At 40.8% G+C, this 19,015-nt stretch overlaps 1 protein-coding gene across 22 annotated transcripts in view; it reads left to right on the top strand.

The window, feature by feature from the left end:
• The first annotated feature begins 1,948 nt into the window (after positions 1–1,948).
• The window catches only part of RNF144B (ring finger protein 144B), a 610,854-nt gene continuing 593,787 nt past the window's right edge, over positions 1,949–19,015 (top strand). For all 22 annotated transcript variants that reach the window (XR_009520985.1, XR_009520984.1, XR_009520983.2 and 19 more), the window contains exons 1-2: positions 1,949–2,289; positions 12,695–12,898. Coding sequence is in view for 9 of the 22 variants with exons in the window: in XM_060023570.1 (XP_059879553.1) it covers positions 12,731–12,898 (168 nt within the window). In the remaining 13 variants the exon portion in view is untranslated. The remainder of the gene's footprint in view (positions 2,290–12,694; positions 12,899–19,015) is intronic.

Consider the following 19,015-nt stretch of genomic DNA (forward strand, 5'->3'; position numbering starts at 1 on the left):
TGTTCTATATGTTTATTTAGTTCTATGAAAATTTGCATGCAGGGCTTCCCTGGTGGCGCAGTGGTTGAGAGTCCACCTGCCGATGTAGAGGACACGGGTTCGTGCCCCGGTCCGGGAAGATCCCGCATGCCGCGGAGCGGCTGGGCCCGTGAGCCATGTCCGCTGAGCCTGTGCATCTGGAGCCTGTGCTCCGCAACGGGAGAGGCCACAACAGTGAGAGGCCCGTTTACCGCAAAAAAAAAAAAATTTGCATGCAGATTTTATAAACTTGAAAATAATCAGTGCTGATATTATTTAATTATACAATATATTTTTCTTTCCATCTGCCATTTGCAGCAACAGGCAGCATGATTATTGCTTAACCCATGTTTTCATTCATATTAGCAATAGCTTCTTCCCTTATCCTGCTGACAAGAGATTATAACTTCATTGCATGGTAATTGAAAACGTGGACTCTGTTGAACTTTGGTTTAAGGCACCAGAGTTTTGTATTGACACTGATGAATAAAGTAACCTCTTAGAACGTGCTTTGTTTATCTTTCCTGATTCCTGTCCATCCACAGTGGTCACTACACCAAGAAAATATCTTGAGATTGTTTATCCCAGAACCTAAGCTACTGTTAAATTTGAAGTCAGACATCCGTGGGGTGGTTTTCATTAACAAATACCTTTCTCATCTAACACAGCTTTAGGTGTCGTTCCAGCTCTGCCCCTGTCTGGTTCAAGCCGACCACTTAAATCTCTCTGGACATAAGTTAGGTGTCTGGACTTTAAAGTTAGGTGTCTGGACTAAACTAGCTAGAAGGACTTGTCAAGCTCAAATATCCTTCAGTTCTATTATTTTGGGTCTCCACGGTATGTTTTCTTACCATGTTATCTCCCTCGGCCTCCTTCCCTTCCTCCCCCACTAGTGGACTGGTCCTCCTGCCTGTCCTACCACCATACACAGAGATACATTGTGTGCTTCCGCACTTGGCTTTGACCTCGAGGTTTTCTTCAACGTGGAGAGCCGAGAAGCAGTTTGCTTGTGTCCTGTGGCACTGTGCCTACTGCTGATACTTCACTGGCATGCTCAGATTCCTTCCACAAAGGGCTGTGAGTCCCTTCCTTGTAGGCAGCACATTCCTGACTGTGGTTGCAAAAGCAGAGTGAGGGTGCAGAGTGAGCACAGAAAGATTCCCGATCGGAAGAGCCACGTTTCTAAATGGGAATGTTCAACGGAGTTGGGACTGTGATTGTGACCTTTGGCGGATGTAGGGAGTGAGTAGGTATGTAATGTGTTATAAACATCACACAGACTAAGTGTCTGAGGTTTTGGAGTGAGGAAGGCGCATCCTAGTACCCCACAGCTTCTGAATTACTTTGTTACATTTTCTTTAGCTGGAGTACAACCTGTTAGGTTACTGAGCAGTTCCCCACATAATTTGTTGACAAAGCACTTCCAGCAAAATCATTGTTTCATAAAAGTGTGCCTGTATTATATGAGGTAAACTGAGACTGTCCTGATTGGATTTGCCTGCGATCTAATTTTATCATTAGATGCAAAAGGACAAATCGAGTACATGTGTTTTGGATGAAACATGCATGGGAAGTGTTTCTACAGAAACAGTTTTCCGGCAAGGTGGGAAGGCAGGTCTGGGTTGTTATAAGTAGAAACAAGAGACTTAAAAGAGCTGGGAAGGAGGGAGACAGGCGTCCTGGGAGGACGCGTGCAGAGAAGCGTCAAGTTCTGAGAGCCAGTAGGTGAAGTGCCCCTGTCTGGGCAGAAGGAAGGACACTAGGGGCTGCTGCTGGCTACCCTGCTCGACATTTCTGAAGCAGCCGTCCAAGAAGGACAAGAGAGAGGTCCTGCTAAGTGGAGTGAGTTTAGGAGGGCGGGACTGCTCGGGCGCACTGGCGGCCGGGTTCAGACAGGGTTAAGACCATCACCTGCAGTTGAAGAGCGACCCAGATGGGAAGTAGGAAGTGCCGCGCCTGAGCTTCCTGTATAAATAAACGCGCGGCTCCTGGGGCTGCTGCTGGCGTGCGGAGCCCCACGCTCTGCAAGGTTCCCGGGCATCGCAGCTGTGCCCCGAGGCAGGAGGCGGTTACAGGTACTCCTCCTCCGGCCCAGTAGGTCTGGGAGCCCGAGCCCTTGTGCAGTCCTACAGAGCGCGAAGCTGTCAGCGGCAGAGGGAGAGAATGGAACAACTCCTCTTCCCCGGGGTGCGAGCAGCCCCGGCTGGCGGTGAGCGCGAGGGAGTCTGCTGAGAAGCCCGGCGGCTGGGAGGAACGTAGCTCTCCTGCCAGGTAGGTTTAGCGAGCTTTTTAAACGCTGCAGGCATTGCAAGACAGCAGTGGGGTTGGACTAAGAAAAGAAAAAAGGACGAGAGACTATCTCTGATACCATGGTTTTTAGCTTTATTTTCTGCCTCCAGTGCTTAAAACGTACAGAACTGAATTCGTTCTGAATGCCTGAAACACCTGTTAACTTTAAAAAATAGATACCTTTGTAAAGGTAAAAAGAAACGTTTAATTTCTAATAAAACAGTCTCTTCAGAATGTATTGCAAAATTCCAGATTAGATCAAACCTCGCTGTGTCTTCAGTGGAGACCAAACTTGGCATAATCTCAGATGTTTGCCTTCTGCTATTTGGAAATGCACAGCAATACGTTGACATACCTAGAGGATAAGATATTTTATTATCTGTGGGATCTTGGTCATATATTATGCTGTTTATTTTGTCGTGTAACTGCTGATAAAACAGGGTGAAACTCTGATCTTATATTGCTGTTCTCAAGTTTAAGTTAAAATGAAACCAATTCCTGTATCAGCAGACTAAAGGTATCTTTAGCTTACCCCTTCCAGGGTACCTTTTGTTTTTCTTACTAGTTTCAGGGATTCTGCTGTAAGTCTGCTCCTGAAGCATATACTTCTCACATTTGGATTTCTCAGAAATGATTTCCCCTTTCTGAAAAAATGTTCTGTCTTCACGCTTGCACTACAGTCTCGCTTTCTTATTTCTGTCTGCAGCACGTATCTTTTCAAAACATTAGCTGGGGCTCACAATAGGACTAGCAGTGTTCTTCTGAACTGGCATTTCTGGAGGTTTATTTGAACGTTGCCAGGTATGAATTAAAGAACAATGTATCTAACGTTTCTGAAGCAGCCGATTGCGGGAGTCTAGTCCCAGAAGCAAAATAAATGAACTTTGAGATGACTCAGTTTTTAGGGTGTGGGTAAGAGGCAAAAGGAACCCAACCAGTCTTCACTGAGTTGCTGGCTAATTAAAGTATCTGGCTGCTGTAGCTTTCACTGAGATGAGCCTCTTGGTCCCCAGTCCCTTTCACATCTAATTCCTCTGCTGGTCCCTCCTCCTTACTCTGTCCTCCCTTTTCGACCCTAGTCCTTTTCATGGGTAACAGTCCCTTCAGTATTTCTGAAGCTATCTTGAAGAGGAGAGAGAGCGAGAAAAAGAAAGACATCTATATCAGATCCATAAGGCCACGTGGAGAGAATTGTATTAGGAAGTCCAAGGCCACATTTTCATAAAACTCCTGTCTTCCCTTTTGCACACCTGTGACTGGAATTTTATTCTTTGTGCTGCGCATAAAGTTAGGAAAGTGGGAAAGAAAATAAATTCGAACTGTCTTGATGAGTAAACAAACTCAAGGTATAGAAAATGTAAAAAGATGTCAAGTAGCAGAATTGAATTGCTTGGCTTTTTATTTAAAACAAACAAAAAAAACCCCTCAACCAACAGCCACCCCCGCCCCGCCCCCAAACCAATCACCCTAGATAACTTGCTTCTACAGTACTGTGCTGGACGTGAGTTCTGAGTGTGGTCAAACACTGTCCATTTACCCAGAGTTTTACAAATATTTACAGTCACCTATGCCAAATATCTTTGTGCTGAGCCCCAAAGAACATTCTCAGCATTCAAAAGCCCCATTCTCATGAATGGTTTCAGTTCATTGGCAATTTAAAGGCATCCAGGCTTCCAAACTAGGTCAGTTTAAGACATGTCTTTTTTTAAACATAATAATTAGTTTTTGGGTCTCCCAGATTATGATCCAGGTTTTCAGAGCCAAACCCTACAGCAGAGGGGAAAGTATGCTCTATCAGAAAGAGAAAAGCTCATTTTATTTAAATGGTAAGACCATTTAGCTTTCTGGAAACTGTCTTTCTCTTGAATGATACAAATATTTTAATCTGAGAAATTTATATTTAAGTTTTCCTTTTTGAAAAGTTGTTTCAATATTTTAGATGTTTAGGAACATTTTTAAGGACATCAGAATCATTTCTCTGTACTGTTTCTGCTGGTCCTGGCTTCTGTGTTTCCCCTGGCCTTGACTTATGGTATTACTTTCCTGTTGAGTGAGGTTCTTAGTGTTTGAAATCTCTAGTTTGAGGTAGAGGTCAGGAATCATGTTGAACCCAGATGTTGGTGGAGGAACAAAGTCCAGACAGTTTGGGGACTAAACCTACTTTGTGCAACTGATTATTTCGGAGATGGGAATTGGGCCAAGCTGAGCTTTGGGGAGCTGGTATCTGTAGCCACTGCTCTTGAGTACTTAGACTTTTTTTCAGGGATGCCTGCCTTAATTTATTGAAGTGCCTTAGCTATAACAAATTATCAATATTTTCAGCTTTTGACTTGCTGGAAACGAATCCAGATGAGAATCAGGCCCTGAGTATTTCTTCTCCTCCATGTACATTAGAGAAGTTATCTACTGTGGTATTGAGTGATTAGAGGCTGAGTATATAAAGATGTATAAGATGTAGCCTCTGCCTTGAAAGAATCTGGATAAGCTTGGAAGTGAAAGTGACTTTGGACTAGAATAGTAATTTTAATTCATGTTGTTTTACCTGAGAATGAAAAATACTTTGATGTTTGTCCTTTTAATTATGTTTTTGTTTTTTGGGCTTTTTTTTTTTTTGATAATGTTTCCCTGATGTCACCTGAGTGTTAAGTAATTTAAAGAGGCATAAGAGCATCTAAGTTAATTTATTTCGTTATTTTAATTTTAAATTTGTTTTTTCACCTTTAGGCATATGTGGGAGGTCTTGCACTAACATTTTATTTTTATTAACATTGGCATTTGCTCTTTACTTGGTGGATGAATACTCCTAAACCCAATGCATTATACCTTAGTAGTTATTAAAAAATGGAAAACTGTACGTTAAAGAGAGTGAAAGTGATCAGTGCTTTCGCAACATGAAATGAGAAACTTCTCATCTGTGATTGGCTCCCTTGCTTGAATTGAAAACACAACAATATAAGTGAAATACATTTCTCTTATTCATAGCTGGGGATACTTCTGATCACATGGCTTGTGGTACCTATTAAAGAACATGCTTTGGGGGGCTTCCCTGGTGGCACAGTGGTTGGGAGTCTGCCTGCCGATGCAGGGGACATAGGTTCGTGCCCCGGTCCGGGAGGATCCCGCGTGCCGCGGAGCGGCTGGACCCGTGAGCCATGGCCGCTGAGCCTGCGCGTCCGGAGCCTGTGCTCCGCAGCGGGAGGGGCCACAACGGTGAGAGGCCCGCGTACCGCCAAAAAAAAAAAAAGAACATGCTTTGAAAGCTATGTCTCAGTGGTTTCTAATTCCTCTGCAGTCATGAGTTTGAGTCTCAGACCTTAAGTCAACTGGTTCTTTGTCTTTCTTGGGAAGATAGAACAAGACTATCTCATTTCTCTTTTTTGTTGGACTTGTGGCTGAAGCTATAAACCCACAAATTGTCCTGTGTATGATTATATGAACCTGTCTGTTGACAGCCTCCTCAACCAGTTTATGCTTTATAAGTGGGGACTATGTTTAATCACCTTTCCATCCATAGCACCTAACGTATGGAGTTCAATTCTTTGTGGGTTGACCTTATTTTCTGCGTTTTGCATTTTTCTGTATTTGATTCCTTGAGAAACTCATTTGGCAAAGATGTACAAAAATACACGCCCTGCACCTTGCTTGGTGTGGGATGGAGGAGTTCTTTTCCCACACTGGTTTTAAATTTGTGTCTATAAAATGTCTGTATACAACTTTTAACTTTCACAGGAGAGCGTAATATTTACACATGCTTTTATTCATTTGGAGAAAACATTTTGGTTTAGATATTCGTTCTTTAGGCACTGTAGTTTCTTGGTAGTGTCATAACCCAGGAATTCAGCCTGTCTCTTGCTCAATGGGGCGTTCTGAAATAACACTTCTCCTTGATCTGTTAATTACATCATTGTCTGACCTGCCTGTAAGTGGCGTTCCTTCCTGCCTCTGAGCTTTGTTGTTATGCCAGGCAGGGAGAAGGCAATTATTCAGCAGGGCTGTATGAATAATTGTGGGAGGCAAGGGACCCACTGATTAAATAAGAGGCGGGCAGGGCACAGCGGTGGTGTTGAGGAGGGACCTACAATGATGAATGTAAAATTACAATGCCCAAAATATCATTGAGCTGTTATTCTCATATTCACTCCTACCTTCTTTGATAAGTTTTTATTGTTAGGAAAGCTGGGAATGGTTTTCCGCCTCCTGGGCCTTACCTCTCAGTGGTAATGAGAATACAGAAAGAAGGCAAGAAAAAAGAAACGCGCTTTTTAGAAGGATAGGCGTTTTGTAAATGTTAAAACTTGACATCCCAGATGCCCTGTACTCTGTAAGGTTTAGAGTTAGCTTATCACAATATCATGTACTTTGTTGGTCGTGATCTCATATGTCTTTCCATATATTTCTCCTATGTACTTTGTAGGAAAAAATATAAAAATTAGATCTGATTATTCTCATCTTAAAAAAATGGTAACTGAGGTGATGGAAGTGTTAACTAACCTTATTATGGTAATCATTTCACAAAATATATCTATATCAAATCATTACATTGTATACATTAAACTTATACAATTTTTTTGTATTAATTATATCTCAATAAAGCTAGAAAAAATAGATCTTATTAAAATAATGGGCTTTATTCATTACGTAATTTCAAATAGCAAAGAGACTGCCTAGAAAACAGTTTTTGGTAATATTTAAGATTCCCCTCCTAAGGGAGTATCTGTCTTTTTGGCCCACAAAAAAATTAGTAGCGATATATTTGCATATCAGTTCCATTTTTAGAAGAAACCGGGTCTCCAGGTTACAGAGTTATAATCTTATTGACATCCTGGAACCTGTTGAGATGAAGATGTTAAAACTAAAAGAATTTTAGACTGAATATTTTTTCATCTCTTGATTTCCCCTGAATGAAGCTGCGAAACAGTGGGGAAGAAAACCGAAGTTCCCTTTCCTATCACAGTGATAAACAGTGTTTTGCAGCAATGCTACCACCTCACAAAGCCTGAGTAGGTGAATATTTACCTCCATTATTGCTAAGAATTAAGCATTTCTTGGGTTTGTTTTTACAGTCAGCTCTTCATATTGGTGGGTCCTACATTGTGGTTGGTGAAACCTGTGGATGCAGAAGCCGCGGGTGCGGAGGGCCAACTGTATTAGGCCATTTTATAAAAGGAATTTGAGCATCTGAGGATTTCGGTATCTGCCAGGGATCCTGAAACCAATCCCCCATGGATATCTGGGGACGACTGTACTAGAAAATAGTTTCTAATATGTTTTATTGTTTTCAAATAATGATGAAGTATCTTATTGTGATGCCATGCATCTACTCATTCTTTTACAAAGCAATTAAATAGACATAAAATATACTTGAGTAATTCCATTTCTGTGATTACTAGTGAGGCTGCCTGTGTTCCCATTTGTTCTCGCCCTCTCAAGGCATGTATTAGAACTGTTTTTCTGATATTACTGGTTGTGCACTGGTTCATCTAGTCCCTGAGTGGCCAGATGAATGGCCAGAGAATGGGTCAAAGATGTAGTAAGGGAGTAGAACCACAACACTGGCCAGTATGGAGGTTTGCATAAGCCCTTGCCTCACTTACCACCAATGTCCATAGCCCTTGGTACTCTACCAGTCAGCTGGTCTACCTTCCATTCCAAACTGTATTAGGGTAGAATTTCAGCAAGTGGCTAATGGCTGATGATGGTCAGCACTTTCTTAGGTTCAGTCAGTACCATTTGAGTCACTAATAGCTTTGGTCAAGAACGTGAACCAGCAGTGAAATAAATCATTGCATTGGGTAGAAATGCAAGGTCAACAAAATACTAATTTTTGGATTGTGTTGGGCTGGTTGCCTAACATGTCAGTCTTAGTTGATATTGGGAGGGCTTTCCCAACAAGGCAGAGGTGGGACCTTCGGATTACTGTTTCTTTCTGCTCTGCTAGAGTATCTCTGCTCTGCTTCCTGAGAATGTCTCTCCATTATACAGGCAGCACTTCAGCCCTACCTTCCCCACTACCTACTCTTCCTGAAAATGCTTCCCTTTGTTAGCTCCCTGTCACTGTGAAGCATTCATACCTTTTATGAATACTTTGCAGGGATGACTCAGTGTCTTGCAGGGGCATGTAAACATTTTGAGAACATTCATGTGTCTCTTCTGTTTTGTCCCTTGTTCTTGAGTAACTCTTAGACTTTCATATCATGGCCTGGAATTAAGACCCCTCACCACAGATCAACTGGATTTTTACATAAATTAATATTTCTATTACATAAGTAACATCCAGCTGTTTCATTGTATTAACTTTCTTTTTCTCTTAGTCCCTTTAATTGTGCTTTACCAATTTATCTAAATCTTAAAGTTTTTACAGATGGTGTAAAAATTCCTAAATAACTAGACAAGTATCCTAGTAAAACATTATCCTCTCCAATCATGTTATCTTTGTGCAGTGGAATAACAGCTATGATTTTGGGTAGTGAAACGGATATAAACTACGTTAGTTAAAAATACTTTGAAGGTTGGCTCTCTCACCCACTGCGTTTTTGGAGCAGATTGCCTTTTCAGGCCGCCAGCAGAATATGAAAATTCCTTATACATCCTGAGCTTTCCAGCACCGTTTCTGAAGTATTCCTTTCTTTGGCAATTCTAATGAAAACACAAGAGGGAAAAAGTGTCCTGTTCTTTCCTATCAGAAGGTGGTTGCTTCTCATATAATGAATACTTTGTAGGGTAAGAGACACTCAGAGTAGGCAGAACTGCTGATTCCCCTTTCCCGGTAATTTAGTGCAAAATCAGATGTTTTAGAGTGGCTTTCCTTCCTTGCATGCCCCAGCCAATCTGTCCTCTTGTGTGGTTACTTATAGTTAAGCAAGTGAGACTTCTACAATCTGGGTGAAGCCTGCCCTCACCACTCCACCCTCAACCCTGCCACCAACTTTAGAACATTTGAACTTGAAGTTAGCTTGTCACGTTTTTCTTCTTTGCAACATGGCTCTTACATTCGCTACCAAAATTCTTTTCTCGTTGGGTTCTTGACATCCAAAAAGAGGCTCAGTCGCACTTGTAATAACTGTAAAAGTAATTATAATTGGTACCATTTTAAATCAAGCAGGAGGATGGAATATTCAAGTCACTTTCTTATTTTAGGTAAAATGTGAAGTGTGAGGCAAAACAAGTTGAGCAAGCCAGTAAGAGTGAGTTACTGGCTCTCTGGAAGGAAGACTTTTCTGGAAACCTGGAGGGGAGTGTGTGTATTGTCAGTGTACCTACGAGGATGTTGGTTCCATGAGCAGGTCAGGAGGAACTGCGAGTGTGTGGTTGGTCATCTTCTGGCCACCCCTCTATGCTTCCTGGCATTTAGTTTAGTAGTTTGGGTGGGGGGATAGTTCTGCCGGTGGTGGTTTCATGTTGTAGAGAGGAATGAATTTTTTTTTTTTTAAGAATTTATTTATTATTTATTTATTTATTTATGGCTGTGTTGGGTCTCCGTTGCTGCACGCGAGCCTTCTCTAGTTGCGGCGAGCGGGGGCTACTCTTCGTTGCGGTGCGCGGGCTTCTCATTGCGGTGCCTTCTCTTGTTGCAGAGCATGGGCTCTAGGTGCGCGGGCTTCAGTAGTTGTGGCTTGTGGGTTCTAGAGTGTGGGATCAGTAGTTGTAGCTCGTGGGCTTAGTTGCCCCGTGGCATGTGGGATCTTCCTGGACCAGGGCTTGAAGCCATGTCCCCTACATTGGCAGGCGGATTCTTAACCACTGCGCCACCAGGGAAGCCCGAGACCAGTGAATCTTAAGACAAATATGAAGAAACACTAGGACACCTTGGAGCCATTCACAAACATCTCAAGTGCGGGGGAGATTCGTTTAGAGGACTTCGGGATTCCCCAGACTATTGCTTGAAGGGCTCAATTTCTAATGAATCAATGGTGAACAGATTTCTTGTTTGTTACTCTTTTTCTATGAAGTGCTACTGTGTGTCATTTATTTCTAAAACATTCATTACTGATTTTGCCCAGAGTGAAAACCAAAGGGCTGGTTTTCGAACTGTGCGTGGTGAAGCCTTCAGCTTCCATGACGGTGCCTGGGAGGCTGCTGAAGGGAAAGTCAAGGGTACCTGGACGGGGTCTCCCCGTGTTGTTTCAACTGGCGCTAGTCTACCTTATCTCTGTTATCCAAAGGCGGGGTGCTTAAGATTTTGTTTTTATAAAATTCCACTGCTTTAAAAATATTCAAAAGCCATCACTTTGGGGAACTGGGGTTCTGGTAGACAGAAAGATAAATCACTTCTTTTTGAAGAATTATTTTGGATTGTTCAGCTCTCAAAGAGCTGAAATATGTGACTTCTTTCCTCTGTCTCAGTCACAAGTTCTGCCTTGATTGGAATGCTTGGAATTTTTTTTAAACAAAATTGGTCTCTGCTTTGTAAAAAGTTTTTATGTTATAAGAATATATATATATAGTTTAAATTTATATGTATAAATTTTAAGCCACTTTATTGAGGTATGATTGACAGACCAAGAAGTGTACATATTTAATGTATAGAATTTGATGAGTTGAGAAGTAAGTATACACCTGTGGAACAGCATGGTGCCTGTGGTTAACAATACTGTATTGTATACTTAAAAATTTGCCAAGGGTAGAGCTTATGTTAAGTGCTCTTAATCACGCGCACACAAAACAATGATAAATAAAGGGGGCAGGAGAAAACTTTTGGAGGTGATATTTTTATATTTTTACAACTTTGATTTCATAGCCTATAGGCATGTAACTCACAAACTGAGTAAAAACTTATGTATATTGCAAGGGACAAGATTACGTTTCAGATGTCCTTGATTCACACAACTTCTCTCCCTGCCTTCAAAAGAAGACTATTTCAAAGAGATAAACTTTTTTTTTTTTTTTCTTTTTCGCGGTACGCGGGCCTCTCACTGTTGTGACCTCTTCCGTTGCGGAGCACAGGCTCAGCGGCCATGGCTCACGGGCCCAGCCACTCCGCGGTATGTGGGATCTTCCCCGACCGGGGCACGAACCTATGTCCCCTGCATCGGCAGGCAAACTCTCAACCACTGTGCCACCAGGGAAGTCCCAGAGATAACCCTCTAAGAAGTATCCCTTTATGTCTTTGTTTTTCAAGTACATTGGCCTGTTAAATGTCCCCTTCTGAAAAATAGATTGTGAGAAAAAAATGACTTTCTTGAAGAATACCTTGCTCTCTTGCCTAGGCTGGGACAACAGGATTTATCTATTCTCAACAGCTTCCTCCAAATGGGCTGTTAGTGTAATTGACATTTGTGGTGTGGGATGTTTCTGGCCTGTGTCATTTCCCATCTTCCCTACACAGGAAGCCTTTACTGGCTACATTTCTTCTTCTTGTGTGACTTGGGATTTCTTTTTTTGAGGGGGAAAATAACTCAGAATATGTGGTATGAGCAGTGTTGGGAAAATAGAGATGAAAAGACGTTTTCGATAAGATGATGTATGTTATCAACGGAGGAGTCTTGGAGAAGAAAACAGGCGATAGTTGTGTTAAGTATAAACTGGGAACAGGGGAGAAGTAAAATCATTCACTTTTACCCCTAATTGACCCTAAAGGGATTTTTTTTTTTATCTTTAAAATCCTGGATTTGATGTGTAGGTTGATTTGAATTTAATTTGCTATTGGATGATAGATCGTCAATAGTTAATTGAATAAGAATACTGTGTCTTGAACCATATTGGTCTTTTCCCAAGAAACATCTATCATATTGGAAGCCAGTCATTGGTTAGCTTCCTATTTAATTTATTTTTGGTCAAGTCTTTTACTACTACTTAAGGAGTAGGTGATAAACCATAAACACTTCAGGGCACTAGAGTTAGAAACTGTTGACTCTTTCTGATGTGCCACTGAGAAAGTTAGTGCAGTTAGATCTCATAGATTTTTTTCTTTCGAATCTAATCTGGTTTTTTCTCCCGTATTTTAGTACTTTTGTACTAATATATGGAGACTTAAGTCGCTGTGGGACTGTATAACAGATGCTGAATATGTAAAATAATTTCTTTTGCCCAAAAATTGGGAGGAAGAGAGTCTGGTTCTTCTGGGGGGAGAGGATACAATTATTTCTATGGCCAAATTTAAAATTTGTTAAAATAGTAAGAACTTAAGGATTTTGCTTTTATTTAATCAGAACATGAAATTTCTTGATGTGATATAAACTATGTATATGTAGGGAAATTATTTTCACAATTATCTTACCTCTTTTAAAGATATTCTGAATAAAAACAATCTAGTGGAAGGGCTTCGGTTATAATTTTTATTTTTCGGTGTAGAAATGTAGAGGATTTGCCCTGCTGGTGCCCAGATGTGTTGGTTAAACAATAGCTGTATCAATGGATATAATATTTTCTGCTTTGGGCCTTTCTGTAGGGATAGAGGAGACTGAAGAACGCTGAAGACAGGCTGATGGGCTCAGCTGGTAGGCTCCACTGTCTCACCATGACCGCTGCCGAAAATCCCACACCTGGAGACCTAGCTCTGGCCCCCCTCGTCACTTGCAAACTCTGCCTGTGTGAACAGTCTCTGGACAAGATGACCACGCTCCAGGAATGCCGGTGCATCTTCTGCACAGCTGTAAGTTTACCCTGATGCTTTCATCATGAGAGAATACAAAGGGAAGAATTGTAAAAATACAGGATATACTTCTGTGACTTACCGAGAAGCCAAAGTTTGCTACAATATGATTCTGCTTGGGAGCGCAATTCCACATTTGGATATGATTCCAAATACTATCTTGAATAGTAAACCCGATATTTACTGGGGTTTAGGCAAAGTGTAACACGTATATGAAGTTGAATTATTGGTTGAATAAGCAACATCTTTCTGTTCTTAAAGCTCTAGCTAAGGAACAAAATAGACATTTTAAACATGCCTTAGTTAACTATCATCTGTAAGAAGCTCATCAAGTGTTTTGAATGATGGAGAAATCAGGTAGCAATTTGCTGAATTTTCTTTCATGTACTTGCTCGTCTCCTACAAAGCACATGGTATACAATTGTTTTACTTTGTCGAATTTCCTTTTTAAATTTTTTTCCTATTTTCACAATATGCCGAATGCTGCTTATTCCTCATAACAAATATAACCCTATAGATCTGCAGGGGTGGGCTTGTCTCTTTTAGTTTGGCACTTGGTATCAAGGCCCGTGACCTTGATTGCATGTATCCCTGAAGGCTGGTTGGTTAAAGAACAAAGATAGGAAATGGACTGATGGGTTCACGGGGACTACTAGAAGTGTGAACCAGGTGGTCTTGTTCAAATATTCATTTATTAAAGCATTTTTTGAGCTCCTCCTCTGTGCTAGGCACTTGATGCTGGGATAAGTAAGATACTCCCCACAGAAAAGATGGACACATTGCAGGAGCTATACAAGAGTTTGGTGAAATCAGGGATGGCTAGACGTAACGTACCGCAGGAGTGCCTCACCCACTTTAGGAGTGGGAGGGGGATTCCTGGTGGCAGTGCTCTCTGACCTGAGGCCTTAACAAGAGATTGTAAACTGATGCCTGTGGGCCACATCGGGCCTCAACACATTTTTGTTTGCATCCCCAATTGGGAAATTTCAAATAACAAATTGGTAAAGTTTTCATGAAAAAATGAAAAAGTAGTAAGATATAGCTACTCTGGGCCTGTATTCATAGGCCCAGAAATAAATGATCTTTCCTCTATTTATGGTACCTACCTCTCTCCTGTGTGTCCTGTGTGTTTGAAATAGCTACACTTTTAAACTAAGGATGGAGTAAGAGTCAGCTAGGAAGAGTGCTGGGCATTTCAGCATGGTAGAGGGGAGGGCCTTATGCCTAAATCACAGTAGTCAACTGTCTATCTTTGCTTTGGTAGGCCTTGTATGGACAGACTGTTAATATTTATTATACAATAAGCATAATAATCACCAGCCAAATGTGAATTTAATACCCCTGACTTGTGAAGGACATTGACCAGTTTAGATACAGTGATCAGTGCTTAAACCAACGGGAATGAGGAGAAAGAAATCATTTAGGAAATACTGGAATAATTTATAAAAAGACATTTTACTAAGCATACTTTTTAAAAAAAAACAGTTAAGGTGAAGTAAATTTTGCTCCATCTCTTTTTTCTAAGTTAATTTAACTCACATGACACATTTTCTAGCTAGTTTATATCAATTTTCTTAAATTCTTTTGGGTTGAGGATTAGCATAGAGAGAAGGCTTGGAATAATTTTTAGGTAAAAAGGAAAGTGACTAAAATCCTTTCCTTCTGTTTTCAACTGTAGGATCCAAAGATGGCAAAGAAATAGTATCATTTATCCCTTTATTCAACAGATATCTAATGAGCAGCATTTGTGTGTTCCGGGAACTGTTCTAGGCGCCGCGATTTATCAGTTAAAGAAACAAAACCCAGCATAGATCCTTGCTCTTAGGAACTTACATGCTATCAAAGGAGTTACATAATAAATAATTAGCATACTAAATAGGTAAGTTACATACTAGTGGGTAATAGGGGCTTAGAAAAAAAGCAGAGCAGGAGGTTAGGAGTGTATGGACCAGGATGTTACACTGATAGTTGGGTGGACAGAAGGAGGCTTCAGTAAGTGATGTTTATGCTGGTTCTTCCTCATCTTGTCAGCGTGTGTTGCTTCGCAGGAAGTAAGGAAACGGCCTTGTCATCACGGGGCAGCTTCAGTTTCCTTTGGTCTTACTTTGTTTCTGAGTGCTGTGCTTCAAAACTGTTTTCTTTGACTTTCTCACATCGCTTCAGGACCTTTGCTAATCCTTGAAACAAATGAGTCAGAAGCAACATTTGGTTAAAGCCAGAGTGGAAATTTTTGTCTGAGGGTTAATGATGTTTCAAAGCAGGATATGGAATTCACTTTTTGCAATGAGATCTCGAAGAGCAGAATTCAAATGTGTGCGTCAGCGTTGGGTAAGGAATACGCAGACAAGCAGAGGCTGTGTTTCATACTCACAGATTACTGCCATTGCCATATTATTGTTTCCATAGAGCTTAGTTCCCAGTTAAAGACAGACAACTGCTTCTTATTTCTCCTTCAGCAGTTTGGGGGTAGGAGTTCATACAATTAGATTATTCTGTCATTTAGATTCATACTTCCTCATTGTTGGGGAGTACTCAAGAGCAGAAAGACAAATGGCTTCGTATTGTTGGTATCCCTCCAACTTGGGAACTTTTCATCGCTGTAAACATTAACCTTCCCTGGCTTCCCAATACCCCGTTTTCTATGATCTGCCAAAATAGTGAGCTGTATGTGTTTGATTACATTAGTGTCTATAAATTTGCAGTTGATACCAGACTCACCTGAAATACTATTCTAACGTTTCTGTTAGAGCTCTTATGTCTTCTTTTTAAAAACCAGTTTAAAAATGTATCTGAGGGTTACTGATGTTAAAAACCAGTTAAAAATACCAGTTAAAAATGTGTCTGATCCCCCTAGATTTTGATTTGCATTCGAATTAAAGATATTAAATGTGTTTTGTGTTTTCAAGGCTGAAAAGAAACCTGTGACATTTTTTAATAGGCTATATACTACTAATTCCCAATTTTAAGTACGATTGGATGACATCTTCCAATTATTGACTGGGAAAGCCTTCTTGTGCATGCCACATATTTAAAATGGTTTTGCTAAGATGGTTCCCTCTTCCTCCTCCCATGAAGAGAATGTCCAAATGTAATGGTTCTCTTGCTAGAGATGGTGCTATACTTATATATTTTCATCAGTTCAATAAAGCTCTTTATACATTCTGTCCTTGTCCTGTTTTCCCTAAGAAACAGTGTGATCAGTGTGCTTGGAGAGTACAGGATGGACAATGTCTGACTGGACCATTGGCTGTTGGCCAGCTCAGACCTGGCGCTTAAGCGGGTGTTCCCTAACCCAAGGGTGTTCCATGACCCTCCAGCTCTGTTTCCAAGTCAAATTAGCTTGGAAACGTGTATGTTTTCTAGTCCTCTCTTGGAGGCATGTAAAGCATAATTGCATTTTAGAGACTCTGTGAAATCTTGTGGTTAGAAAGAAAGCAAAGGGACCCTGTTGACCTTCTCCTGATGAAGCATTTCCGTTTGACCAATGCCACCTTTTTTTTGAGTGGAATACCTATTAATTTCCCCACAACCAGTGCATGGAAGGATGCCGCTTTGACTTACCCCATGGATGTAATTCTTGATTTAAATGACATCCAGAGAAAGGAAGGGGACAGATGTTGCTTCAAATAATCCATCGATGTGTCTAGTTTCTTGTTAAAAGAAGCTTTACCATGTTCTGTTTGAGAAGATGGTTTCTGTTAGACTGTTTGCTCAGATTTAACATAGAGAAGAAAGTATAGTATGAAGCAAGGGAAGCTAAATATACGGACAAAGATGGGTGGAGCTCTCACTAGCCTGACTTAAGTCATGAATCATTAGGTGCGTCACGGAGCCAAAGATATTGTGGGGTTACAGAGGGAGGTGTTGTAAAATTCCTTGTTGTACTTGAAAGTTAAATATCTCAGGGATGTTAATTAATAATGAATAATATGGAAAAAGTCTCTCTCTCTCTCCCCACCCTCCCCCATGGATTTAAATAATGCAAATATGAAAATTCAAATTCCCCTTTTCTAGCTTTTGCAACACACTCTTTCAGATAATACCACACAATTATAATTCAAGGGAAAGAAAAAAAAATTCACAAAAATCCATTATCAAAGGAGGGAAAATTTGTGGGTTTCTCCCTTGTGAGCAATATTTGCCTCTCTGATTTATTTTGGAAGCTATTTCTGTCAGCCACGAATTAAAGAATAATGAAAACACAGTTGTTGCTTGTTTTCATAACCTAGATAATTTCACCTAAAAAGAGTTAGTATGTTGGCATGGCCTATTTACCATTCAGATTAAAGACAGGATGTGCTGAGCAAAAAGAAAATAAAGTCCAGCCATATTCTTGCCTTTTTTCCATTATGTTTTGTTGGCTCTAAGTAGTTAGAACTCCTTTTACTATTCATTTCTCTGAGCCAAATGGATTTTCCAGTGTTTGAAAAAGTGAGAGGAAATATAAAGCTTTTTAAACCAAGCCCTTCTTTTCCTTGGGGCCTGTTGGGTGACCTTTAAGCAAGGCCCACATAGAGCCTGGGAGACATTTACAGTGTGGGAAGATTTGCAGTGTGTGTGCGTGCATACGTTGTGTATGTTTCTGAGTACATCCAAACATACATGCGCACCCACACGGACTGGTAACTTTCAAATGAAGCAAAGAACCTGCAGTGGTTCTTTCCTGGATTCTAACCGATACCTACATAAGGAGGAAGGAATGTCATTTTTCTATTCCCACCTCCATTCTTCCCTTCCAGTGTCGTACTCATAGTGGTTAAAAGTGCAGATGCAGAGCTAGGAAGACCCAGGCTCGTGTTCAGGCTTTGCTGTTTACTGGTGTTTAACTTTAGGCAAGTTCTTTGGCTTCTGTGAAGCTTAGTTTCTCACCTGTAGGATGAAGGGGGAGTAGTGGATAGTAGTATCTATCTTAGAGTGTTGTAGGAAGCATTGAATGAGAATCCCCGTACGGCAACTAGCACAGTCCCAGACCCCTAGTAAGTTAACATTATTATTCCTCTCTTTCCTAAGATCTGTTAGTAGGCTGAGCTGTTCTGTTTTTCGAAAATGTTTTAGAGGAAGGAAATCGTGTAAAGGCTTGACTTGCTTCCTCATTAACCTTTTATAAAAAGGTGGTTATACAATCCAAAAATGGGCAGAAGACCTAAATAGACATTTCTCCAAAGAACACATACAGACTGCCAACAAACACATGAAAGGATGCTCAACATCACTAATCATTAGAGAAATGCAAATCAAAACTACAATGAGGTATCACCTCACACCAGTCAGAATGGCCACCATCAAAACATCTCCAAACAATAAATGCTGGAGAGGGTGTGGAGAAAAGGGAACCCTCTTCCACTGTTGGTGGGAATGTAAATTGATACAGCCACTATGGAGAACAGTATGGAGGTTCCTTAAAAAACTAAAACTAGAACTACCATACGACCCAGCAATCCCACTACTGGGCATATACCCTGAGAAAACCATAATTCAAAAAGAGTCATGTACCACAATGTCCACTGCAGCTCTATTTACAATAGCCAGGACATGGAAGCCACCTAAGTGTCCATCAACAGATGAATGGATAAAGAAGATGTGGCACATATATACAATGGAATATTACTCAGCCATAAAAAGAAACGAAATTGAACTATTTGTAGTGAGATGGATGGACCTAGAGGCTGTCATACAGAGTGAAGTAAGTCAGAAAGAGAAAAACAAATACCATGTGCTAATACATATATATGGAATCTAAAAACAAACAAAAAAATGGTTCTGAAGAGCCTAGGGGCAGGACAGGAATAAATACACAGATGTAGAGAATGGAATTGAGGACACGGGGAGGGGGAACAGTAAGCTGGGACAAAGTGAGAGAGTGACATGGACATATATACACTACCAAATGCTAGTGGGAAGCAGCCACATAGCACAGGGAGATCAGCTTGGTGCTTTGTGACCACCTAGAGGGGTGGGATAGGGAGGGTGGGACGGAGACACAAGAGGGAGGGGATATGAGGATATATGTATACATATCGCTGATTCACTTTGTAATACAGCAGAAACTAACACAACATTGTAAAGCAATTATACTCCAATAAAGATGTTAAAAAAAAAAGGTGGTTATATAGGTGA

Source organism: Delphinus delphis, chromosome 10 (genome assembly GCF_949987515.2).
Source record: "Delphinus delphis chromosome 10, mDelDel1.2, whole genome shotgun sequence".
Taxonomy (NCBI): domain Eukaryota; kingdom Metazoa; phylum Chordata; class Mammalia; order Artiodactyla; family Delphinidae; genus Delphinus; species Delphinus delphis.